Source organism: Biomphalaria glabrata, chromosome 4, assembly GCF_947242115.1.
Source record: "Biomphalaria glabrata chromosome 4, xgBioGlab47.1, whole genome shotgun sequence".
Lineage (NCBI taxonomy): Eukaryota > Metazoa > Mollusca > Gastropoda > Planorbidae > Biomphalaria > Biomphalaria glabrata.
Window position 1 is genome coordinate 50,975,576 of NC_074714.1, and position 24,662 is coordinate 51,000,237.

General features: G+C 30.5%; 2 protein-coding genes across 7 annotated transcripts; one reads left to right on the plus strand and one right to left on the minus strand.

The window, feature by feature from the left end:
- Nucleotides 1-1,092: 1,092 nt before the first annotated feature.
- LOC106077901 (uncharacterized) lies at nucleotides 1,093-5,662 on the minus strand. The gene is made up of 4 exons (XM_056027378.1): nucleotides 5,472-5,662; nucleotides 4,057-4,170; nucleotides 3,564-3,641; nucleotides 1,093-2,478 (listed from the first exon to the last, which is right to left on the minus strand). Exons 1-4 carry the CDS (start codon nucleotides 5,505-5,507, stop codon nucleotides 1,966-1,968), a joined length of 741 nt encoding a protein of 246 aa, XP_055883353.1. The 5' UTR covers nucleotides 5,508-5,662; the 3' UTR covers nucleotides 1,093-1,965.
- Nucleotides 5,663-7,014: 1,352 nt separating this feature from the next.
- Nucleotides 7,015-23,487, plus strand: LOC106077905 (uncharacterized). Of its 6 annotated transcripts, XM_056028031.1 has the most exons (15): nucleotides 8,147-8,284; nucleotides 9,230-9,349; nucleotides 10,547-10,694; nucleotides 11,139-11,338; nucleotides 12,048-12,096; nucleotides 12,421-12,508; nucleotides 15,495-15,598; nucleotides 15,703-15,831; nucleotides 16,424-16,566; nucleotides 17,896-18,099; nucleotides 18,224-18,409; nucleotides 18,615-19,505; nucleotides 22,114-22,138; nucleotides 22,354-22,444; nucleotides 23,263-23,487. In XM_056028031.1, exons 2-15 carry the CDS (start codon nucleotides 9,240-9,242, stop codon nucleotides 23,346-23,348), a joined length of 2,454 nt encoding a protein of 817 aa, XP_055884006.1. In that variant the 5' UTR covers nucleotides 8,147-8,284; nucleotides 9,230-9,239; the 3' UTR covers nucleotides 23,349-23,487. The 6 variants fall into 6 exon arrangements, with proteins under 6 accessions (XP_055884008.1, XP_055884005.1, XP_055884007.1 ...); XM_056028033.1 differs by lacking the exons at nucleotides 8,147-8,284; nucleotides 9,230-9,349 and adding an exon at nucleotides 7,015-7,279 and having other exon boundaries at nucleotides 19,161-19,505; XM_056028030.1 differs by lacking the exons at nucleotides 8,147-8,284; nucleotides 9,230-9,349 and adding an exon at nucleotides 7,026-7,279.
- The last annotated feature ends 1,175 nt before the right edge of the window (nucleotides 23,488-24,662 follow it).

A 24,662-nucleotide genomic window follows, 5' to 3' on the forward strand; every position in this document is an offset into this window, starting at 1 on the left:
TGCCCTCCTTCCGGATTTCTAAAGGACAACACCATCAGCATAAATGCCGAGAAAAATGTTGCCATAACAAATAAGAATTTAAAGACAAAATACCAATAGAAGACATCTTATAGTGAATAAATATATTATTTTTATATAAATGTAAAATACAGAATATATAAACTACAATATTTAAAAATAAGAAAAGAAAAAATTAAATGACTTGCTATAATTTAAATAAAATCTATAATTTCTCTACAAAGAAAAAAATGTACATCAATGTCCTGAGAAAATACAGCTTTGATTAAATAAATTATACATTTTCAGTACTTCTTTTTTTTATTTTTGATATATATTATTATTTTTCTGTTATTAATATTCAAAAAAGCACTGAAATTAAAAATTGGAGTGAAATTTTGCCTACTAATATCAAAGCTAAATTAAGCCTTCATATCATTTATACTGAATTCAACATTTCTACATAGCATTAGAATTTACAAAGTTGAAATAATTATACCTTAAATATTAATTCATGAATAGGAAACCTTTTCATACAATATGATCTATCTGTTTCAATGGCCATAAGTGAATAAGGTGTCATGTGGCAACGACCAACCCTCCTTACTGTCTCAACATGTCAGGTGACCATGGGTGTTCTAAAATCTGAAAGTTCAAAATCACTGGGAGTTCTCTAGACTCCTCAGTTCAAAAGCCGAGAGCTTTACTACAGGGCCACCATGCCTTCAAATTATTAAATAAATTGAATGCATTATCTGTTGTAATAAAATATATATATTCAAATATATATATATATATATTCCCTCAGAGACTAAGCTAGGAAAAAATGATCAAGTGGGTCGGTACTTCTTTAGTCAACAAGTGACTTTAGTTAAAATTTGTTTCTTTTTCAAACAAAAAATAATTAACAAGTAACATGCCAACAATAATGCTGTACAATAAAAACAATTGTAAAAGTTTATAAAAAAAAAAGGTAAATTAAAGCAAAATGGAATCATTTATATTTTAAATAACTTGTAAATAAAAAATACTAACTTTGATCAACTATAACACATCTATGTAAACATATATGACAAGATCAACAAGACAGTAACATTGCTTGAGCTTAAGTTTATTTTTGTGAGAGTATGAAATAGCAACATAAAGACTAGTACATTACCTAATTCAAAACTACTAATATTAACAATAATTTATTCACTAGTTTCTGATGAATGAATTAAAAACAAATTGTAGTCTATAAATATATAGAGATATAGAGAGAGCAACAATAAATATTTGGTGTAATTTAATTTATATATAACATTTTAATCAGCTGGTAGTAATGGTATTTGATTTCATTTCTTTACCTAAAGATAAGAGCTGCACAGATGCCACTATGGTATGTATTAAATTGTTAAAGCTTTTATAGTATTCTCTTACAAAAGGGGCCATCTAAGCGACATATTTAAAAAAATATATTTCAGACACTACTGGGCCTACTAATTTAATCTAACTCATTTTCCAAAATAATGTAATAACCTACATCCGTAGCGTAGACGTAGCTACTAAAAGGCTTCATCCTTTTAGGGCCTACACACTTTGCGATTAAAAAGCAACATAAGGCCTAAATTCCTTATAAGGATATAGTGTTCACTGTATGCATGTGTACAGCTATTAATAATCAAACTTAAAATAATGATTTTGAAGACAGGGTAGAATTGGATGTCCATCATATAAATTTAATATACAATTTATGGGCCGGATGGTATAGAAATGCCTTTGCCGATTTTGATACCCAGTACACCCCTGTAGACAGTTCATTTTTTTACAGTTACTTTTCTAAAAAATTAAACATTTTCTTTTTAAAAAAAAAACACCTTCTTTAGATATATTGCCGACATACTTTGATTATCAGATGAAAAGTAAGGGATGGTATGAATTCATTTGGTAATGCTGTGGGCTTTACTTTCAGATGAGTCATTAAAATAGTTAATTTACAACAGCTCCAGTTTCAAGAGGGGAAGAGGTGTCTTGATTTTCAACGGTGCTACCTGCTGAAATAGGGCAAGTGTTTGCCTGCTGGACTGGCCTGAGATCAATATCGGTGTAGTTTGTGTACAAGGTGGCAGCAGGAACTTTAGGACGATACCAAGACAGACAAGATGCCACACTCTCCCTGTAATCAGATTTTCTCAATCTAGCCTGCCTCTGCCTGTGCTGTGTAGTGAGCATTAATGCTTCATTGTTCATTGCATTAATTAAGTCTCGATTGGGAGCATCAGCCCCATGCACTGTGCGATAGGTGGTTGTTGGTGGACCATCAAAGGAAGTTTTTGGCCGTTTGACAAGCATTTGAAAATTGCTTTCCTCCAAGCGAAAATCATGTCTATATGTAGATGTCAAAGGCCTTCCTGCTTTCATATTTATCTTATTAGGGCACCATGCTATAAATGTAGGATCAAAACCCCCAGACTTTTCTGGAAGTCTTCTTCTGCCCAAGCCCTGAATAGAAAAAAGATGAATAGCATTTTAGTTTATTTAATAATGTTGTTTATTACACTAGTGCTTCTCAATATTTTTTTCCCATGTACCCAATGAGCAAATTTCTCATTTTAATTTTGCCATCATTTAAATTTCATTTTAAGTACAACCTATCATACAAGTAACATCATTTTAGAAAACCTTTTCTTACATTATCAGTTTCCAAACAAGTATCATTCAGGACAATTAAGTTCCCTTGTAAAGTATTTACCCTAACACACTTTATATTTCTTCTATTTCTTAAAATATATTTCAATAAGGAGAACTCTTAAAAAATCTTTCTTCTCTGTAACTTTATGAGCAAATAATCAGTAACACATCCTATCATCCTGTCAAATATTATGTTGATCAACTCAGGAATGGTTTGAAATCATGTAGCTTTTTAGCAATCAATGCCATTGTCAGAAGCTAATGTTTAAAATCCTTCTCTTTCCAAAATTGCAATGCATTGCAGTCAGTGTTAAGAGGGGTGTCAAGTATTTTTCAAGTTCATGTCATTACTATCAACAATAGATAATAAATTTTTTAAAGTCTACCAGTAAATCATATGATTCAAGGGTGATGTTATTGTTGCACAACTGTCTATATGTGCTTTGTGCACTAAAGCCTTTGATACTCCCTGGTGCATTGAAGAATTTTTTTAATCATAATATGCATCTCTAAATAAAGAAATTTACAATCTTTTGCATTCAAAATAATAAATTTTAAAAGGCTGTGTAACCTTTATGGAGACAGCTTGCCGCCCAATGCGCCGAATGGCGCGGGAGGACCTAAGTCTAAGTAAGTAAGTAAGTAAGCAGAGGGTAATGTGTGCGGTCAGAAATTATTTCTGCTCCCTTTTAACTAATTGCTGCATGTTAAATATCTAGAAGTGTAATTTTGTTTTACTAGCATTGCATATCAGCAACACTCTTGATTTGTTCCAAGGCTATGTTTTATTAAGCTTTAGATCAAAATTTGTTAAATTTAAAAGCTGACAAACCTTGTAACATAAAACTATATAAACAATGCTATTTTTACTTTAAAAACATTACATATTCCCTTACTTGTTCAAAGTAGGAGGCATCTACAATTGATGCATTCTTATTGTCATGGAGTGAGAACGCATGTGCTGTTACAGGTTGCTATTTGATAAAAGTACATTAAATAGAAATTTTTTAAAAATCTGAATAAATGAGATAACATCATTCAAACATAAATATTTCCAAAACACCGAACATAAATAATTTATTCTTTAATAATGCCTGTCACATTCAATGAGATTTCATAGCAAGTTTGACTTATTTGTTCCCAACTGAAAGTAATGGCCTTGTGTTTCTGAAAATTACTAGAACTGTTTTGTATTTTCTATACAGCTATAGGGCTTTATCCTATCATGTTGCCATGTCTACTCTACTAACCTAGACTATTTTGGTTTGACTATTTGAGTCAACACTAGAAAAGTCACTGGGTAAAAAAAATGAGAACATCTGACTGAAGGTATTATTTTCATTCATTTTAACAAACTAAACAAGGTGGATGTAAGAATATTATACTCACAGAGGCACGATGAATAAATCGATTGGGTGGCTGTGGCTTAGCTAACTGTCTATATTCATTTAAAAAATCTGTCCGAACTCTGCTTCGATAGTGCCCATAATATCCTGTTGGAAACTAAAATAGAGAAGTAATACTAATAGTATTATTTGCTTTATAAAACAATAAAGAAAGAAATAATTGACGACTTATAAATATTAAGGTATATATTATTTAAATGAAACTGATCTTTGCAGTTTTGATGAAAATGAGATGTTTACAGTGTAAAAAAACAAACAAACAAAACTATTTTCTAAAACTATTATTTTCTGGAAATACACATTTAGATTTTTATCACCTTGTGCTGGGAAGGTGTTTTTTTTATAACCTTGTCAAAACATAGTCAACTATAAAGTGTTGTTTTTTTTTAAGTTTGATACTTTCTTAGAAATAATTATTCTTATTCACTATAGCCAGAAAAGGTGAGGATAACAAGTCAAAGAAACAGTTAAAATTATATCTAAAGGCTGCTGCAATTAAACTTGTTTAAATTAATGTAGACAGACACAGTAAATCTGAAAAACTACAGAACATCAGTTGTACAGTTAGAATAGATCTATATGATATACGAACATCTATAGTCTAGATCTACCAAATGTACTCAAAATCTGAATAAAACAAATAAAATAAGTGATTATAAGTGTCTTCATCCAAACATTCCAAAATGTATACTCAAAATACCTCAGCATCAGAAAGTAGATCTAGTTTAAAAAAAAACATTATAATTAGCTAGAGTCTGTCAAGATTTAATAGCTTAGAATCTAGATATAGATTATATAGAATCTAGATATATATTATATATATATATATTAGAGAGAGAGAGAGAGAGAGAAAGAGAGAGAGAGAAAGAGAGAGAGAGAGAGATCATAGAGTGATAGAATGACAGATTCATAGAAGAGTTTATGTCAAGAGTAAAAACAAATATTCAAAATGACAGTCAAAATACTTAAAATAGTTCAATTAAATAGTACTATTACTCAATTAGAAATATTAGTACTAATAGTAAGTATAACTATAATAAGTATGCTAAAATAATAATAGTAGATCACCTCAAGTCATTCATGATTCAAAGATCTAAATCTAGTACTAGACTTTAAAAAAAAGTAAAATATAATACTAGAATTAGATCTAGATAATATAGTACTACTATAAGTAACTATACTACTAGTAACTATACTACTAGTAGGTATTAGTATTAGATCTACTAGTCTAGTAGAATAACTTCAAGATTCAATAAGAATCTTTCATCAAGTAAAATCTAGTTTTTAAATATAATACAAGTATTACAAGTTTTAGTTTAAAAGTATAAGTAAAATAAGTTAAGTACTAAAACTAAAATTAGTAAAATATGTAGATCTAGATTATGATTATTATATTACCCAACTCCCAACGTTATTGGTGGAAACTTTAGCCATTACACTAACGGTTGAAGGCTGTCATTATATAAAAAGAGTTTTAAATATACATAATCCTTGGTGTTCCGTAAGTGAAAGTAGTAGCCTTTCACTGTCTTTATTTTGGTTACTAAGGGACACAATACCGAGGTTAAAAAAATCGAAGAGCCAATGAAAGTCTTGATGGAATGGTGGCGCTAAAATCGCTATTACCAAATTCGTCCAGACAAAGTAACGAAACTAAGAATGACTAATAAATATTCGGTTACATAGATCTATATCATCTAGTTTGTGCGCGTGTTACATCAATGTCTGTCAATTAAAAGCAACAAGAAAAAATATTAATCCATAAAGTAGTTAAATGAAGAAGCCTGGAAGAATCCTAATATAGAATCAAGTGTTCTTTTGTGCAGTTTAAAATATTCATACTAGGTTCTCGTATATAGGACCTTATAACTTAAATTATGTCTGTCAACTGTAGTCACTCATGTAGACACAATAAGCTAAACAGAAACATTTCTCCTCCCATTTTTTCTTTATTTTACCCCAATAGCTTTACTTTGTATTATTGGATTACATATTTTATTTACCATCTCTTTTTTTAGTTTGCATAATTTTTTTTTCAATAAATACGAATACTATCTTTAATAAATGGGTTTGCGAGGCCAGATGTAAAACACTGCATTCGGAATAGAAGAAGTTTCTATTATTACTATTATCCATAGACATATATATATAGACTGGACGATAAAGAACAAATTATTATCGGAAATATTTGGGAAAAGATAAGTGTGTAGATCCACATCACAAACCTATATATATTTGCCTATGTCTATGATTATAAAACAAAGACAAAATATTGGGAATTGGGCAGTTTTGTACTTTTCAAAACTAAAGATCAAAGGTATATATTGGCTGAAATGTTAGTCCTAGAATTTATAGCTCAATCGCCGCCATTTTTTTTTCACATAGATATAGTACATAAAACATATTGACTCCCCCCAAATAAAAATAACTTCCTACTTCCAGTCTATATTTATTTATGTCTATGCTATTATCTTTATTATCCAACGATAAAAAAAAAAACTGGAGAGGACACTCCAGCTTCGCCTTTAGCGTCGGCCAAACACGGGAGGTGGCAGTCACCGGTTATAAGCTCAAATGCTCAATTGATGTAGAGCAGGGCGTCAGGGGTCACTTTCGTCGGTGGACAGCTACCGCCGCCTCAAGCTGGGCTGCCCCCAGCCAATAAGGTGCTGTCCCGTCATGCCTGTCTACCTCGTTGTGGTACACGAGGATAGGACAAAATCTGAAAAGCATGCACAAAGCCAATGTACCACTCTTAAAACTGGGCACATTGAATGTGCGTACTTTATAAACTGAATGAAAACTTACCGGACACAGAAGATGCCAGAAAATCCGCAATAATAAACGATGAACTGTCCAGGCTCAAAATATAGGCCTACATTGCCGCCCTCCAGGAAATTCGTTTAGCTGACTCTGGTTCAACCAAAGAAAAAGACTACACCTTCTTCTGGCAAGGCAAAGATAGCTATGGACAGTGAAAGAACATAGGTCTCAGCTCAGGAAGAAAAACGTACAATCCGAAAAATGGCCAGCTCCTCTATCACCGAAGCAAAAGCCACCTTAACCTACGATATTTGTGGACGGGGCGGAGTGTCTCTCCAAAATAGGGTTCCACAGCCACATGAGGAAGTGTGCGAGATGAACCATTGTCATTCTACGATTGAAGGAGGCCAACAATGTAAAACACTGCACTCGGAATCGAAGAGGTTTCTATTATTACTATTATCTTTATTATCCAACGATTACAATCTTAATTTCTGGGACATCTAGATTTAGTTTTAGATCACTTTACATATCTGGTAAGAACAATATCAAATGACGCATCATTTTGCAAGAGAATTTAAGTTTATATAACCCTCTTGCTCAGGCAAATACTAGCCTCCAAGCGAGAGTATTGTGGAATAAATCGCTCCAGCTGCACTTTTGTTAGGCTCTGATGAGACCCGTGTGCTCTATAGAAGGCATCACAAACATCAAGCTACAATCAAGTAGGCTATCAGGATTCAGAAGTGGACCTATTATGTATATAGTAAATTATATATATGTGTGTGTGTGTGTGTATGTAAAGGGAATGTGTGTGTCTCGATCATAGATGTATGCATAACAATGCATTTTTCTTTTTTTTTTTTTAATTTACAACATAAATCTCTTCCTCTTGATTTAATGATTTAATAACGTCATCTAGGGTCTTGTTGATTTTTTGTCCGCTTTTTTCATTTTTTTTAGGCGGGGGGGGGGTATTCTTTTTTTTTTTCTACTGTATATTGACATATGTTGTATTTGTAGACCTAGATCTAGCAAGATTATGTTTGAAGTTAAAATATAACAAAGGGATAAATAAGGGGTAAATCGGCAACACTTTTCCTTTCATTTTGTCTAAGAAGTTGTTGCCCATTGTCAGAATTTTTGATAATTATTCATTTTCTCTTTGCGTAGTCTTAGACTATGATATTTAAAAAAAATATATATTTTTATATCTATTGAATCTTTAAAAAAATCCAGCTTCATTATCTCTGCTTTGTCGTAGTATAGACATCGATCTAAATTATGCTGCCGAAAAAATCTGGCAATTTTCAAAATGTTCGTCTGCTTGACTAGACCAAATTTAGATGTACATAAATAATCGAGATCTATCTAGATCTATCTAGAATAGATCTATTCTAGAGATCTAGATCTAGATTAACAATACTCCCAACAGTACTGCCCCTCTGGTAACTATCAACATCTTAAGTCTAGACTAGATCTACATTTGATACATTTAGGATCTAGTCTACTATGTGACCTATGTCTTGTAGTAGTAGACAATTAATTTTTAAATGATTAAATCGTCACATTTATTGACATTAGATCATTAGATTATTTACTTATTAGTCTATTAATAATTAGACAGTTAGATCTATCATCTACTAGACTAGATGATTAGATTATCATTTGATTATTATGTCATTTATGATAAGAATCTTCACTTCATGATCAGATTAATTCAGATGATCTTATCTTATAAGTTATATTATTATAAAACTAAAGACTAAAAGTAAAGTAGATACTCTAGTGACAGCTGTGTGTGAATTGAGTGTGATACAGTGTGAGTATCACTATCAGTAGATCTTGAAGTTATAGACAGTGAGTAGACAGATAGTGAAGTGATAGATCTACTCACTACTGATACTGATAGACTATGACGTCTATGATGATACACTTATGATACAGTGACAGACACTGAGACAGAGTCTAGTCGAGACCTTAGTTAGTCTATTATTACTATTAAACTAGAAGATTAGATTAGATTTTCACTCTTAAGTCTTATAATATAATTATATTATTATTAATTTAAAATATTATAGATTCTAATTTAGTTTGTTTTTGTGTGTTATTCGTTTTGCTATCGGTGTCTTGTATCTCTTTTGTGATGGTAAAACACAAAATCCTGACCCAAAGGGTAATTTTTGGTTCTAGAATCTTTTTAGCTTTTTTATTAATGTTTGTCTCAAACAGGTGCCCAGATCATGGAGTTGTTGTTTTTTTGCCACTAATTTTACCAGCAGCATTTAGAATTCTATGAAGTTAAACCTAGGAAAAAAACTGAATCTATGAACTCCTCATCCTATTTTCTATAAAAATAGATCTCTTATGTTTTATTGTATTACTACTCACAGATTAAATTTGATGTCTAAGTGTGTGAGGTCGATGTGTTCAAGTGCTGAAATTCTCAAACATTTTTTTACCCCTTTCTTAAAGAATGGAACACATCCTAAGAAACTCTCTAGACATAAGAGGTAGATCTAGATCATTTAGACTTGAATATGCCCTTAGCTATTTTAGTATTTTGAGATACAGGGTCCTTAATAGGCCTAGATATTATGTCAGTGCTAAATTTTCTTGGAGACCCTTAACTATAAGCTATAGATTAGATCATAAGCTTGGAAAATCATCTTCGTTTTTTGAAGTAACGTCTGTATTATATAAGATAAGGAAAATGTATTGCTACAGATAAAATAATTCCTCATGAAATGACGCAAATCTATTTAATAAAAATACATTTTTTTAAGTATTGGCAATAGTGTCATTTTCACTGAATTAGTTCTTAAATATGCAGTTAGAATGCAATTACAACAGATTTTTATGTCCTTGAAAAAGACTGCCCTCACACTCTCCCTTGTCAGCACATCTAAGAGGGTGTGACTCATCATAGTTTGAGAATCTCTAATTTAGATTATGCTAGATTCTAGATCAAATTTACATTTTCTGTAAATTTAGACTATTGAGGTAGTTAAGATCTAGATTGAAATCTAATTTATCTATTTTAAATCTATTCTTATTTATTTGATTTCAGTTTAAAGAAAAACAAGTTTGCTTTAGTAAGAAATTACTTAAAATTAGCGTACTTAGATCTAGATATAGGAAATATAGATCTAGAATCCAGACTAGTATTGAGATGTCACTCTTTCATAGCCTATCTTTTCATGTCTAATATATCTTGATTTAATTATTGTTAGTTAGATCTAAGAGCTGCCTGGTCGTGCGGTTTGCGCGCTGGACTGTCGTTCACATTTATCGATGGTCGAGGGTTCAAACCCTGCCCGCTCCCATCCCCCGTCGTCCTGCGGGAGGTTTGGACTAGGAAGTAATTATCTTCAACTCTGAAGGAACATCCGAAACATGTAAAACATTTTACAAACAAACATTTTACAAAAACCTTTAGTCATTGTTTGTTCTGTGTGGATGTTCTTTGTGGCCTTCTTTTTTTATCAGCTTTACTCCTTGCTGCCCGAATTTAATAGTGTTGGATACTCTTTATGTTTCCATTTCCTAGTCCTTTGTCCTTGATGCGATAACACTAAACAGTGACCAAAGAGACACTTGCAGCAATCGCCAATCTAACAGGCAAAGGAGAGGAAAACTACATGAATTGGAATAGCTTTTGTCAAAACTTCAACCCTAGATATGTTTTTTTTTTGTTTTTTACCATATAGGAAGGAAATGTGGTTTCATCATAGTCAAGACTCAGCTGGTAGTAGCCATCACCCTTCATCATATGCACCTGATTCTCAATGCTCTGATTTTTCTCAAATTAATACCCAAGATCTTTTTTCGCAGAACAGCTCTGGGCCACAAAATGAGGTATCTTATAAATTAATAAATGTTGATTTTTTTAAAATGTTAACGTTCGTTTAAGAGGTTGCGTTAACTTATGTAAGCATATTAAGTTAATAGTATAATCACATTAATCCAGTCAAAAGCTGTATTTAATTACAAAGCTTACATCAACTCATACTGTCTGTCTGATAAAAAGTTTGTACACATTATTTCTCCTACACCCATTCTCTGCACTTTGCACAATTATTTATTGGCATAGCCAAGACATGAATCAATTTAAACAATTAACAAATTAGTCAATTAATTACTGGTAATTAATTATTTTGTTTGATATAGAATAAAGGTAATAACTTATTACATTATTTATAGATATAGTTGTAAGTGCAGCATTCTTTCCCTTAGATAAGCCTTGTATTAAAAAAAAAAAAAGGATTTTTAAAAAATATATTACTTGTTTTTTTTTTACAGATACTTTCGCAAAAGAGAATGACTATGTATGAAAAGTGGTTGAACAAAAAATCACTTTTGAAGTCCCAACTCGATAAAGAAGGAAAAGGTAGTAATACTAGTACAGCAGGTAGCACAAATAATTCCAATAAGTGCTATAGTGTAATTGAAAGTAGAACATCTTTAGGGGGTACAGTGAGCGAGACAGCAGGTCTAAACAGGTATGTAAAAAAAAACATTATATAAGTTTCTTTATTGAAATTTTTTAGCAGTGCATCATAGTAGAAATAAAATAATATTTGGCTAAAAAATTAAAGCATTGTATATCTTTAGGCCTGCAATATTTCATCATCAGTAGGTTTAAAAAAGTTTTATTTGATTAAAGTTATTAACAAAAAGCTTCTACAATTTAAATTATTCACTAAATAATTTCCTATAATACTGTACAGTCTTTCCCATCTGCCTTGTTGCAAACAATTGATAAAAGCCTCTAAGGTTTTATTGTATTTGACCATCTCTCACATTTAGATGTATGTCTTAAAGATTAAAAGTGCAATCTAAAATATGGATGCACCAAATAATTTGTATTCTTTCTTATCACAAACATATTTAGTTATTTCCATTAAGACCTTATATTTGTCTCAAGCTATGAGCCTTCATTATGCTCAAAATAAGTTAAGTGGTAAAGAGTTAATCTCCACTTATTTCCCACACTTCAATTGACAAGTAACTTCTTTCTTAGCTTCCCTTTTAATGTAAATCTTCTATTGGTATTGTTGGGTATCAATAACTAAATATGCTATTTAAAATCAGAGTTCACCACCACATTCATTGTACTTGAAATAAGTATATTTTCTAAAAAAAATTTGAGATGTCTATTAGTTAACTCTTTTGCATTTTTAATTATTTTTTTTGTTGTTTTTATTTCAGAGATCTTTTGCAACAAATAAAAAATTCATTCCAAGATTCTAGCAAAGAGGTTTAGATTATTATTTTCTTTTTTAATTTTTAAAGATTCATTAATTATTTAGACCATATTTCATCTTCAGAATCTATCTATCTAGTTTTTTAAATTACCATAACAGGTACCACATAATAGCAGCATTAACAAATCAAGTGACAGACAAATTAGATTAAGGCTATTTAAAATGTATTACATGAATCCATTAAAATACTGATAGCTCATTAAGTAATATTTTAAAATTTCTTTTTTTTATAAAAAAAATATCTTAGTACCGGTAACAAAAAGGTCCTTGCTTTAAAATAAAAACTTCTCTTTTTTTTTTACTTCAATCTGTTTAAGATAAGGAATGCTCTTGGTGCATTTAAAAAGAAATTAGATACAAATACAGAGCTATCACAAGAACAGCTTTCTCAAACACTGAGTACATGTAAGTTTCTTTTACTCTTAAACTATCAAGTTATTATTATTATTTTGTTTTTTTTTTTAAAGTAACTGTTAAACATTTTTTAATAATTTAGAAACATTAAGGCAATGAAAGGCAAAATTTGAATCAAAATTAAATGTAATGCTTTCTCAAAGCTATTTCAGTCATCCTAAATTTGGTGAGCAAAAGAATGTAAAATCACAAAGAAGATAAAATAATCATATATTATTGCACCAATTTAGATGATGTTATTTATGATTATTATTGATTATTTATGATTATTATTGTGAAATGGTGCACTAAACATAAATATGGAAGGAATAATCAAGGAAGAAATACTAATAGCACTAAATGACATAAAGCTTGTGGTATTTACAACATACCACTCAATATCCTTAAAGACTGGCTAAAATTATCAACAAACTCCACAAACTATTCAACAAAATTTGGTTAATGGAAACAGCTCCTAGTGAGTGGAAAAAAGGCCTTCTGATAAAACTACCTTAAAGTGGAGATCTGTCACAATGCGAGAAATGGTGTGAAATCACCTTGTTATAGATAGCAGCAAGATTTTAGGCAGAATGCTGCTTAACAGAAAAAAGGAGCATGGGATGAACACCTAAGGGAATAACAAGCCAGATTCAGAAAGGGAAGATCATGTCCTGACCATATTGCAACACTCATGTGGAACATCGTGCCAAATTGCAATCTCCTGTCTAAAACACATTTTATTGATTTTGAAAAGGCTTTTGATAGTATTGACAAATAAAGACAAAATTGGATCCCAAACAAAATAATAGCAATTATCAAGAACATTTATTATGGTTTCAGATGCCAAGTAATACACAGTGGCAAACTGTCAGAGGAATTCCCAGTTTCCATAGGAGTCAAACAAGGATGTCTTCTTTCACAATTACCACTCCTGGTTCTGCTAGTACTGGATTAGGTTGCAAAAGAAGCCTACTCTAATTCAAGAAAAGGAATCGAATGGACAAAAGCTAAAGGACATATAAATTGCAGACAACAAGGTCTGCAAGAAAAGGTCAAGGCTTTGAGTGAAGCAGGGGAAAGATTAGGCACACAAAAAAATTACTTAAAATAAAGAATAAATAAGAAGACATAGAGCTGGATTCCCAGACCATAGAACAAGTAGTTAGTTTCACATAGCTTGTGAGCATAGTCAAGTGAACAGGTAAAGACATCAAATAAATGTAGCGCAACAGACATTTACCCACCTAAAACCAATCTGGAAATCTTCCCACATTTCTAAAACGATTAAAATAACAAACTTTAACTCTAAGTCAAGCCATTCCTACAGCCTACTATATGGGTCTGAAACATGGAGCAACAACAAAAAATAGTACAGACCTTTGTTGAAGAAATATCTTGAAATACAGTGGTATGGCAAAGTAGAATATACCAAATCCTGGTAGATGTGTGGACAGAGAAATATTGAGATGCAGAGTGTTACTTATAAATACAAATTACTTAACCTGCATTCCATGTTACATAACAAATTTAATATATTAATTTTACCTAGTAGTGGGTATAGCTAAAAAGAGTCAATGAGATGTATTGTCAGTAACAGTCCTCATGTGACTTTATTGTTAATAATGAGTCTCCAAGTGACTTATAGCTAGAATTAGGTTATTAAGATCAACCGATCAGTGTTAAAGGTGTGCTGGCATGCTCATCCAGTGGTATTTTGGTCCCTACTTAAATTTCCTAAGTTATTAAGAATAACCTCTAGGTATGCAATGTATGCAAAATAAGACTTAAAGTCTTAGGTAAACATATACTAATAATTTATTTACATGAAGAGTCAAATGTCTGAAAAAACTGGCTGTAAACTCACACGTCTTCTCAACAAAAAATAAAAGTTACTCACTCAAAATAGTATGGCACACCACACAAGTCATATATTACAAATAAATACACATGAAATAAAGTAATCTATCATCTCATTTGGGAAATCACACATCAGTGTAGAAAAAAAACAACTTCTAAGGTCACAGCTTCAGGTCAACATATGACCAGTTTTAGTCACTCTAGGGTCACAGGCTTCAGGCCAACAAATAGCCACTTTAAGCCTTCAACAACATTTTTGTTGTTATAAAATGTTATATTTGGTATAGAATTAAGGAGATGCACGCCCTGCTAGTGGAATTTAAAAATAAAAACTTATCGAATGTGTATAAGTCTCTTAAGAACTACATCAGACAATATTTTTATACAAATTGAACAAAATGTATTTTTTATGATAGTTATTCATATTTTCACAAAGCCTAATGTATAAAATATATAAATAAGTTGTCTTAAGCTCACTATTGTATGGAAAATTATTATAGAATAATAGAGCTTTTCTTTATTTCCCACTCTTTAAAAACTTTGTTTTTGGTAAAAACACATTGAAAATGAAAAAAATCTATAAATTTTCCAAAGGGAAACTATTTAAGATTAAATTATAAACAATTAAAAACAATTTGGGAGAAAAGAAAACAAAACACCTGACTTTTTAAGCATGACAATTGAAAGAATGCTGTCAAATCAACAATGTAATCATCAATTAGGAGATAAAAAGTTGAAAAAAATCAGCTTGATGATGAGTTCATTTAACTGCCTTGCTTATAATGACAGCTCTTAGTAATAGTGGATTACAACATAAATCATGTAATAACAGTCTAATCCATCTGACAGATACAATATCTCTCTTTATTGTAAGTGTGGTTAAGTAAAAAACCATAATGAACTGGTATATTAGGACTCTTGATGCTGGAAATTCTGATTACTGCAATCTTGTGCAGAAGTTTTTCAGTTAGGGACAACAGAGAATAGCTATTTTCCCAAAACAACAAAATCTCTTTCCCTGAATTTAAGGAGGTGATGCCTCGATCAGTATCTTTTTTTTTTCAGACATAATATTTGATTAAAATTTTTTAAAACAAACAGATGCAGTGCTGATAATTATTTTTTTTACATTTCATTTCAGTCCTTCAAGATGTTTGGAAGCATCAGGAACAAATCTGCAATATGTTGTGTGAACATGTAAAAAAAGCATCTTCATCTGAGGAGCTTCACACAAAAATTGCTGTGGTATATTTCACAATATTTTTTCAGCTTTGAACTAGTTGAACATTTACTAAAAAGATGTTCCTTGTTTTACAAGGATTCTTTCATTCCTCTTTTTTTTTTTCCAGAATGAAAAACAAATAACACTTCTGGAAGAACAATTACTTGCTTTTCAACAAAGTGGTGCAGAAAAACTGTCCAAGGAGGTTGAAAATGTTCTGTCATCTCATTTATCAAATTTGGATCAAAAGCTGGAGGTACTTTGGTAGTTTTTTTTAATTTCTTTTAAAATTTCTAGAAAGTTTGATGTCCCATCCTAAACATGCTTTGCACAATTACAGGTCTCATTTCTAAAGTGTATTAGAAACTCTTGTATGAATAAAGTAAATTCAGAAGGTATAACTAAGGTGGATAAGTTAGCAAGGTTTAGTTGCCATACATTTAATCCCTATTCTGACTGCTAGGTTGGCAACAATAGCATAATGATTGAAGGCTCACTGTTCTGAAAGCTCATGCCTAATATTCATTTTCTTGTCTGATGATGCTACTGTGGGTAGGATATTTAGAAGATAAATAACCTATTAAATATATGTTGATTGTCTACTATTTAAATGTTTGACAAACTTGTTTTGTCTTTGTAAGGTGTTATAATTTAACTATGACATCATGATTCTTATCATAACATGCAAATGTTTTAGCAGGTTAAATAAATCCCTTATTACTGCCAGTATATATTTTCTCTTAATATGTCAAATATGCACTTGACCATGTGAGTACAGATCACTTATCCTACTTTGAAATCATTGTTATTTCATTGATGACCTGCCTTCTTATTTTTTTTTTAATTAGGATTTAATCAAATATATGAAACAGACCAAGGAAAAGCAAGAATTTCAATCTGAGGACTACAAAAACTGCTTGGAAAAAAATATCAAAGAATGTATGAACCAATATGGCAATAGAAATTCTCAAATGAAAGAAATAGATAAAAAGCAAGTTGTTGTTTTTTCTCTGCTGTGCATTTAAATGATGTAGAAGCTGTTATCTATTATTATCAACCAATTATCTCACTCAATTGAATTGAATCTCTAGCTGATTTTATAGCATTCAATATATAGAGGTGTCTGAGATTACATAATATAATAGTAGTTAGATGTTACAATTTTTTATTCCAAATAACTAATACCAGTCAAACATAACAAGAGGTTGAAGGTTATTAAAAGAGCTATACTGGCTGGTGTCTTCCATCTTGTTTTCAAATTATGGATATTTAGGAAGAGTATCATTACCTTCTCAGCAAAATTAAATGTTACTCAAATTAATGTATGGTGCCCTTTTTACTATTTTGATTGTAATAACTTGATACTAGTTCATAATTTAGCTTGTTAATAGGAGTATGTTAATTAAATTTTAGTGACTGAAGCTGAGATAATTCAAATATTTGGTCAAAGCCCAAGAATATCTTTCAGCATAATATAAAGGAAAATTATGGGTAGATTAGTCTCTTCATATACTTTAAGAGTAGTCTCCAATGCATGTCAAAGAACTCCAAGGATGATGATAATTATCACTTGCTGCAATCGCTGAGCTGTAGATGCAGACCATGTCTCAGAGATTTAACCATATACACTCCAGATGTTTCTTCAGTGAAAGCTGCTTTGAAACTTCATGAAGTATTGCTTTTTTGTTTTCTCTGTACTCTTTGTATAATAGGCGATTCATTGAGATCACACTGTCACATTATATATGATAAAGTTTTCTTACAAAACCCACTTAAGGACTACCCTGAGAATGGAAAATGTCACTGTCTTCTTTACTGGATGTAAGCACAACTCTGTGAGATGGTTTGTGTCTGGTTATAAAAAGATCTAATTAGTACTAGGGATATAATTCTTTGCTTTGACGTATGATCTGACCACATATATAAGCTGTGTGAACAGACACAACTCCAGCAATTTTATGCTATTCTCATTTATCTAGCCTTTTTAAACAGGTTGACCAGGTTTTTGTAATCTGTGCTTCTACTCTCTTATAGAAGTCTACCATATTTATTGGAATCATCAACCTTGCACTACAGCCTACTGTTAATTTTTCATCTATGAAATTTAATGGTTTATCTTTATGTTACCAGTTGTATGGCTGAAAAGTCCTATTTTATTTTCATTCAAATGACTTCACATTTGTTATCTGCTTTTCCTAGTGATTAAAAGTGATATCAATAAATATAATAACAAATAATTGATAATTTAAAAAAAATATATCTAGGAAATATTCATTAAAAAAGGTTGTAGGTTAGAAATGTTTTGTACTTTTTTTTTTAGGATCATGACTGAGGTGGCTGATGTTAAAGAGAAAATGGAAATGAAATTATGTGATTTAAGGACAAAATTGATTGAGGAATTTCAAGTCTTATTTAAAAGACAAACAAAGGATATTTCAGATACTCACAAGCAACTTTTTAAACAATTGAATCAAAACATATTTCCATTAAAAAACTTGAGAAGTCAAAATAATACAGTTATAATGTAAGTATAAAAAATAATTCTGGCTTAAAAATAGGTTCCATTTCATACTTAATCATAGCAATTATATTTTTGTTCACATTACTTTGTTGAGCATCTGTGAATTTTTTTATATTTTTTTTTGTAGGGAGCACCTTGATACTCTGGGCACAAAGCTAGAAAAAGTTGTACAAAAATGTTTTTCCAGTAACGACTGGAACATCCCAACCATCCAGAATTCTATTACAGAGAGTCTTCATGTAATGCTAAGTTCATTACTTAAACAGACTAATAATGATTGCATTTCAGATATTTTACAGCAAGTTGAGGAACGGTAACTGTAATTTTTATGATATCTAAATTTTTTATATTTATAATATTCAAGTTGGCTTGATTTTAGCCATGCTTGAACATTGCACTTTAATATGGTGTCTACTTTTAAATTTAATTTCTATTAAGCATATTGAAAGTAACTAGCGTTTGTTCTATTAAATAATTTCATTTTAAATCAAAATATTTTTATACGATTTTCTTTACAGACTGCTCTCTCATATTTCAACAATGCTTAAACATGATAATAAAAATAATCTCTGTAATGACAAATCACTGTCGGAGATTGACCAACCTCAGAAAAGATGTGAACAAAAGAATAGCTCACTTAATAATGTTGATGTTCAGCTAAAAAAAACACAAAGATCTGATAGATACCATAAACGTTCTTCAAAATGTAAACAAGACACTGGAATAAATAATAATGTAATGTATAATACAAGAAGACAGCATGAAAAACATGTAATTGATTCAGAAAGACAAAAGGAAAGCGTATTGATAGATAATTCTTTTACGTATGGCAAGCCTAAGTATCAAACTAAAAATAATGGAATTTGTGAAGCTGAAAATAACATAAATAAACTATTAACACCTTACATGTATTGTTCTCCAAATTTTTCACCCAGTCAAAGAATGAATTTAAATTTGTCAAAAGTACAGACAATAGACAAAGTAAAAAATCCAGATGGAAAAAGTAATGGTAGAAAGAGAAAGTACTGTGAAAATGAAAACCAACAAACCAATTTTTTTAACAGGGACATGCAATTACATTTCGAGCCAGCACAACTTTCTAGATATAGTGAGGACAAAAGTGATTTTCAAGCTTATTACAAAGAAAAAAAAGGAAAATATCAACATTTACAAAGTCCATTTCAGACCAGTTTTAAAGCTGTTGAAAAGGTCTACAAAACAAGACAAATGGTAGAAACACAATCTCATCATGAGTTTTGGTCTCAAAATCTTGAAAATAATTCTTCTGTCTGTCAACAAAAAGCTCTTTTATATTCAGACACATATGGTGATTGTTATGCTGATAGAAAAAGCATATTAAACAAATTGTCATCAAGAAAATTTCAAAGTAGTCTTTCTTCACATAATGGGTAAGTTTTATTTTGTTTAGCAATTTTTTAATTGTATTAATGCACAGTGCAAAACCAGTGGATAATTTTTTTTAATTTCAAGAAGTTACCTTTTTATGCAACATTACTTTATTATGAATGCTGTTTGGTCATGTGGTATATATGTGCTCTTTTTCATTAAATGTAACTAAATGTCATAGTGTCTGCCAATAGGGCTGGTTAAAAAATTATTTTGTTTGCTTTGTAATTTCTACTTAAATACTTGCCTAGAGATGCAATGCAACAATTCCCCAATTTCTCTTTTTTTATTAATTCCTTATCTGGAAAAACTTTGGATAGTCCTTTTGCATATGGTTGACATTGCTAATAATGTATGGCTAATACCTCTGAGTCTCCTGTTAAGGAATGTTGGATGAAATATTTTGTGACCCTACGTACTAGATTATCCCTTCACTAAAATATCCACATAACACAGAATAACCACATCACAACTGCATCAGCAAGAAATTAAAATGCTATTTACAGGAATCTCAAATTGCAATAAAATACACCATGTCAGCCTTTTAAAAGTAAAGACCCTCAGATTGAGTAAAGAAAACATCTATACATATCACTACTTGCACATTTCTAGCAATGATGCGCATAGCAGTATCGCGCATCCTTAGTTTAGTATAAAGGCTATATAGACTTTGTATAGGTCATTTTTCTTTGTTAACCCTGGGCCACAGAAACAGATGACCATTACATCATCTGCCCTATAGGCGCAATATCTGAAAGGGAACTTTACTTTACTTACTATCCTTTATAAAGGAAGATAGCAACACAATGCTGTACATCAACACACCTTTTCTAAAAGTTGTTTCATTCTCTGAAATGCTTTGAAGAACTAAGGCTTGACGTGTTCCCAATCCTAGTGAGAAACCTAGGATAGCGAATTTTCTATTTTATGCTATTTTCATTGGTGAACAAAAAGGCCAACGAAGAAAAAATGTCACAGATATGATCAGCAATCAAATGTTTATCCACTCAACTCTTCCAATAATAAGCATCCCTTAAGTCACAATGTTACCCTTCCAGCAGCAAATCTCCATTGTACCCTTTCCATCTTGCTGCTAGTGTAAACAAATTTAATGATTTCTGCTTCTAGTTCCTATTGTTAACTAACACACACACACACCCTATTATATACTCAGCCACTAGAGTGCTACCATTCAAATCCTTAAATAATTCTTTTCTCTGCCATGCATTGATGAAATGGTAAAATTAAAATTATATTCATCATCATCATCAAACTCCATTTGAGTGAGGGCTTATTAGATTGATTGAAAAAGGCTTTTTTAATGATATCCCTTTTAAAAGAGGTAAAATTTTTTGGGGGGTCATTAAAACATAATTGCTAATATGATTAAACTTTGTTTAAATTGAAAGATGAAGAATAAATATATAATAAACTAGAAAAATATTTTTAAAATACTTATTTTGTATAAACTAAGCTTATAATAAGTGTAATTGTATCAATTAGTTTGGATCAGTCATGTAATGAGATTTGTAATAGATCTAGACTAATAATAATAAATCAGTGCAAATAGAAATATTTTTAATTTAACTCTTTCTCTTCCAATTAACGATACCATCGTTGATTTGACCCCATTAAATTAAATTAATGTTTGGTTTTATAAACTTTAATTTGTTTTGTATAAAAAGAGCGTGCATTCTCTTATAATTCTATACCAAAAGTAACATTTCATGATTACAAACAAAAATGTTATTGAAGTTTATTCATAACAGGGTAGAATGTAGGCCTACCAATGTGAAAAATGAACAAATATGTCCAAACGTGGAAATAATTACGGAGATAAAGAGTTAATGCTTTTAGTTTTCTCAGTGTGCTATGATCCTATCACTTCTCTGGACTAGTTGGTAAATGGAAAAGGGAGGGGGGAGAGAAAGGGGTATTTTGGTAATAGCTTTTTAAAATGCATTTACTTTTTAAAAAGTTGTATGACTTGAATTGGAACTTGAGGGCTCAAGCCAATACACTGACCACTGTGCCAGTCAAGAGCTTGTTAAAATAAAGCAATTAAAAAAATATATACATTAGTAATTAATGTGTTTTCTGTTGTACAAGCTTTAAATAGTTTAATTTTTTTTAATTTAGAAAGAATGAAATTTGTATACATATAATTGTATGATTTTTAAAACAAGATTTAATAGGTTGAGTTTATTGTTCTTTATTAACTCATGTATATGACACTGTCAAAGCCAAAGGCTCTTTAGTTACCTCCCTAGGTTGGGACTTCTTCTAGAGGTCATGAATGAGAGATTGGCTATTCACAAATTTCTTTATCTGTAGGTCAACAACAAATTAGACGATAATTTGATCATATCTGTTAGGTCAGGCTCATAACTATTAGTTCATTGAATACAATGAATAGTAATAATATAATAATAATAACAGCCTCTGGCGTCTAAAAAATATACATCATCTCTGCAACACTTTTGCATGTCTATTTAGTATTTTAAGTTTGTTTTATTCAAAGTAGTCTTTTGTTAGATCAATTAGTCTATGTATTTCATATTTAATAAATGTGTTAAACAAACATTTATTTTTTTTCTAAATCTCTTCTAGATATAATGGGGAGAATGGAGATGAGGTAAAATATTTTTTCAACTTCATTTCTATCTATATGTATATACTGGTAGTATCATATATAATGTATAATATTGATACATTTTAAATGATAAACACTGTCTTGTCTACATTTAAGTTTATTAGAAACTTTCCATTATGGGAATTAATAGAACTTCTGTATGCTGCTGTTTAAAAAAAAAAAGAAATGTATTGTAATATTAATTTTTTTTTATTTAGATAAATAGCTGTGATTCATCACCAACAGTGTCATTAGCAAATGTGACAATAAAAAAACAAAAAGCTCCATATAAAACAAGATTGATACAAGGCAAGTCCTTATCACAAAGATTTATTAAATATATATATATTTAAAGTCTTGTTGAATTTTCGTGAAATAAATAAGTGAATTAGTTATGCATGCTTTAACAACATAATCTCTTGGTTTATATAGAAATTAACTCTTATCCTATAAGCTTAGTTACAAATGTTTGTAAAAATTAAATTTGGGATTTAAATTAATTCTCAATTTAAAAGACATCACATCTCATTTCTTATTTGTATTGTAACAAAGATGCATTGGTCATCACACCATATATCATAAATTGTAATAAATCATATTATGAAATAAAAATGTCCACTTCTAATGTTAGCATAGCATGATTTAGGCAATTTATTAAGCTGCACACATACTTTTCTCCTATACTTTCACAGATTTTTATGAAATCTAGAATCTTTTCTAATAATTCTAATGTATACTCAATATATATTTGGCAATATAGTTTCACTACTTTAAGACATAACCAATAAATGCACATGTATGTATTTCTTTCTTCACACTTGTCTATTTTGTCTGTGTAGCTTTGAACAAATAACAATTGTAAGATCCATGTCCTGCCAATCATTGAAAGTGGAGTATTAACTTCACATTTTTAATTTATTAGCATGGCGATAATAGAAAAAAAAAGATGTTTGCTGGAGCCTGTGAATTAATTTCAATTAGATATTATAAACTAATTTAATCTGATTTAAAAGAAAAAGCAAGTTATAAACTAACTCTAAAAAAAAATCTTTGTACTTTTTGTTTAACCAAGCTTTAATTCAAAAGTAACTTTGTTTCTATAGTTTGCCATATTATTTTTTTTCCAGATTCTCAAACTGTAGTAAAAGAAATCAAAATGGATGCAAAGGTTTTAAGTCCAGCTCCTACTTTACTTTCTGAAATAGATTTATAACTATGAGGAATGCAACTTTTCTTTCTTAGAGTTATAATGATTCTATATTTTTTTAAAGTTGTTTTTTATTTTTAAAATATTATTTGATGTTTTTCTATGTTCATCAGATGTGTATAGAAATTGAATTAAAAAGTTAATTGATGACAATTAAAAATTGTTCTTTGCTTACATTGCTTTATACGTTTACATTGACGAAATGTAAGTACAAACATTTGTTAAAACACCAGCTTGTTAAGTATTTTTTTAATCCAGTTTACAAAGTTAGACAAGGAATTCCACCTTGATGATTCGTTAGCAGTGGGCTTGTCTGCTTATTTCATGACACGATTCGTATTAATTCCCATCTCTCCAAAAAAAAAAAGACTAACAATGATTAAATATTGATTAAGAAATGTTTGTCACTACATGTCTGCATTCTGATGACCAGGCAATCGAGAAATCCAGTTAACCTTAAACCTATTGTTTAAAAAAAAGGAAGATATTGTCACCGCATGGTTTCTTTTTTTTTGCTTAAGTTAACATACATTTTAATTTGCCTTAAAATTACGTCATAAGTGTACAGGGTGATCCAAAAAAAAATCGTCCAAATTTAAAACCATTGCGCTATGTCAAAAAATAAATAAAAAAAATAGGCTAACTTGATACCTAGCTGGACACACGTGTTGTATATAGGCTAACTTTTTCATTTCATGCTTTACTAGTGCTCGATGTGACCACCACCGGTGGCACTGACATCAAACCGATAGGAATATTCCTCCCAAACGCTCTTCATGATGTCCCATACAATGTGTTGGTTGCTGTCTTTTTAATTCTCATTTATATTTACTAGTAACTGTGGAACAAAAAATTTCTCTTTAACATGCCCACACAGGAAATTTCCAGGCTCAGTGACATTACATTGCTTTCAAAATGCGTCTCTTAATGCTTTTAAAGAACAAAACTTAAGAATAATAGCATTAAATAGATCTAGATAGGTTACTTTTTTTTTCCCGAGAGAGAGCAAGGAATGTTTATGGTTTCGCCCACGTGAGTGTGTAGATAAAACTACTATAGTCTAGTACTGTCTTTTTCTCTTCATTCAAATAACGGTCAAATATATCTATTTGAAAATGTTTTTAAAAAAAGTTAGGGGGTGTCATTATAATAATTTACGGCTGAAAAGTGTAAGTGTTTCGGGGTGGGGGGGGGAGAGGTAACATCTATTTAGTGAGGATGTTATTCTTATGTAGGTTTAGTTTATGTGCTCTACCGTGTAAAGCTTGAGTCATACAAGACCACAACGAAGATTAAAATACAGTGGGCAAAACATATGTC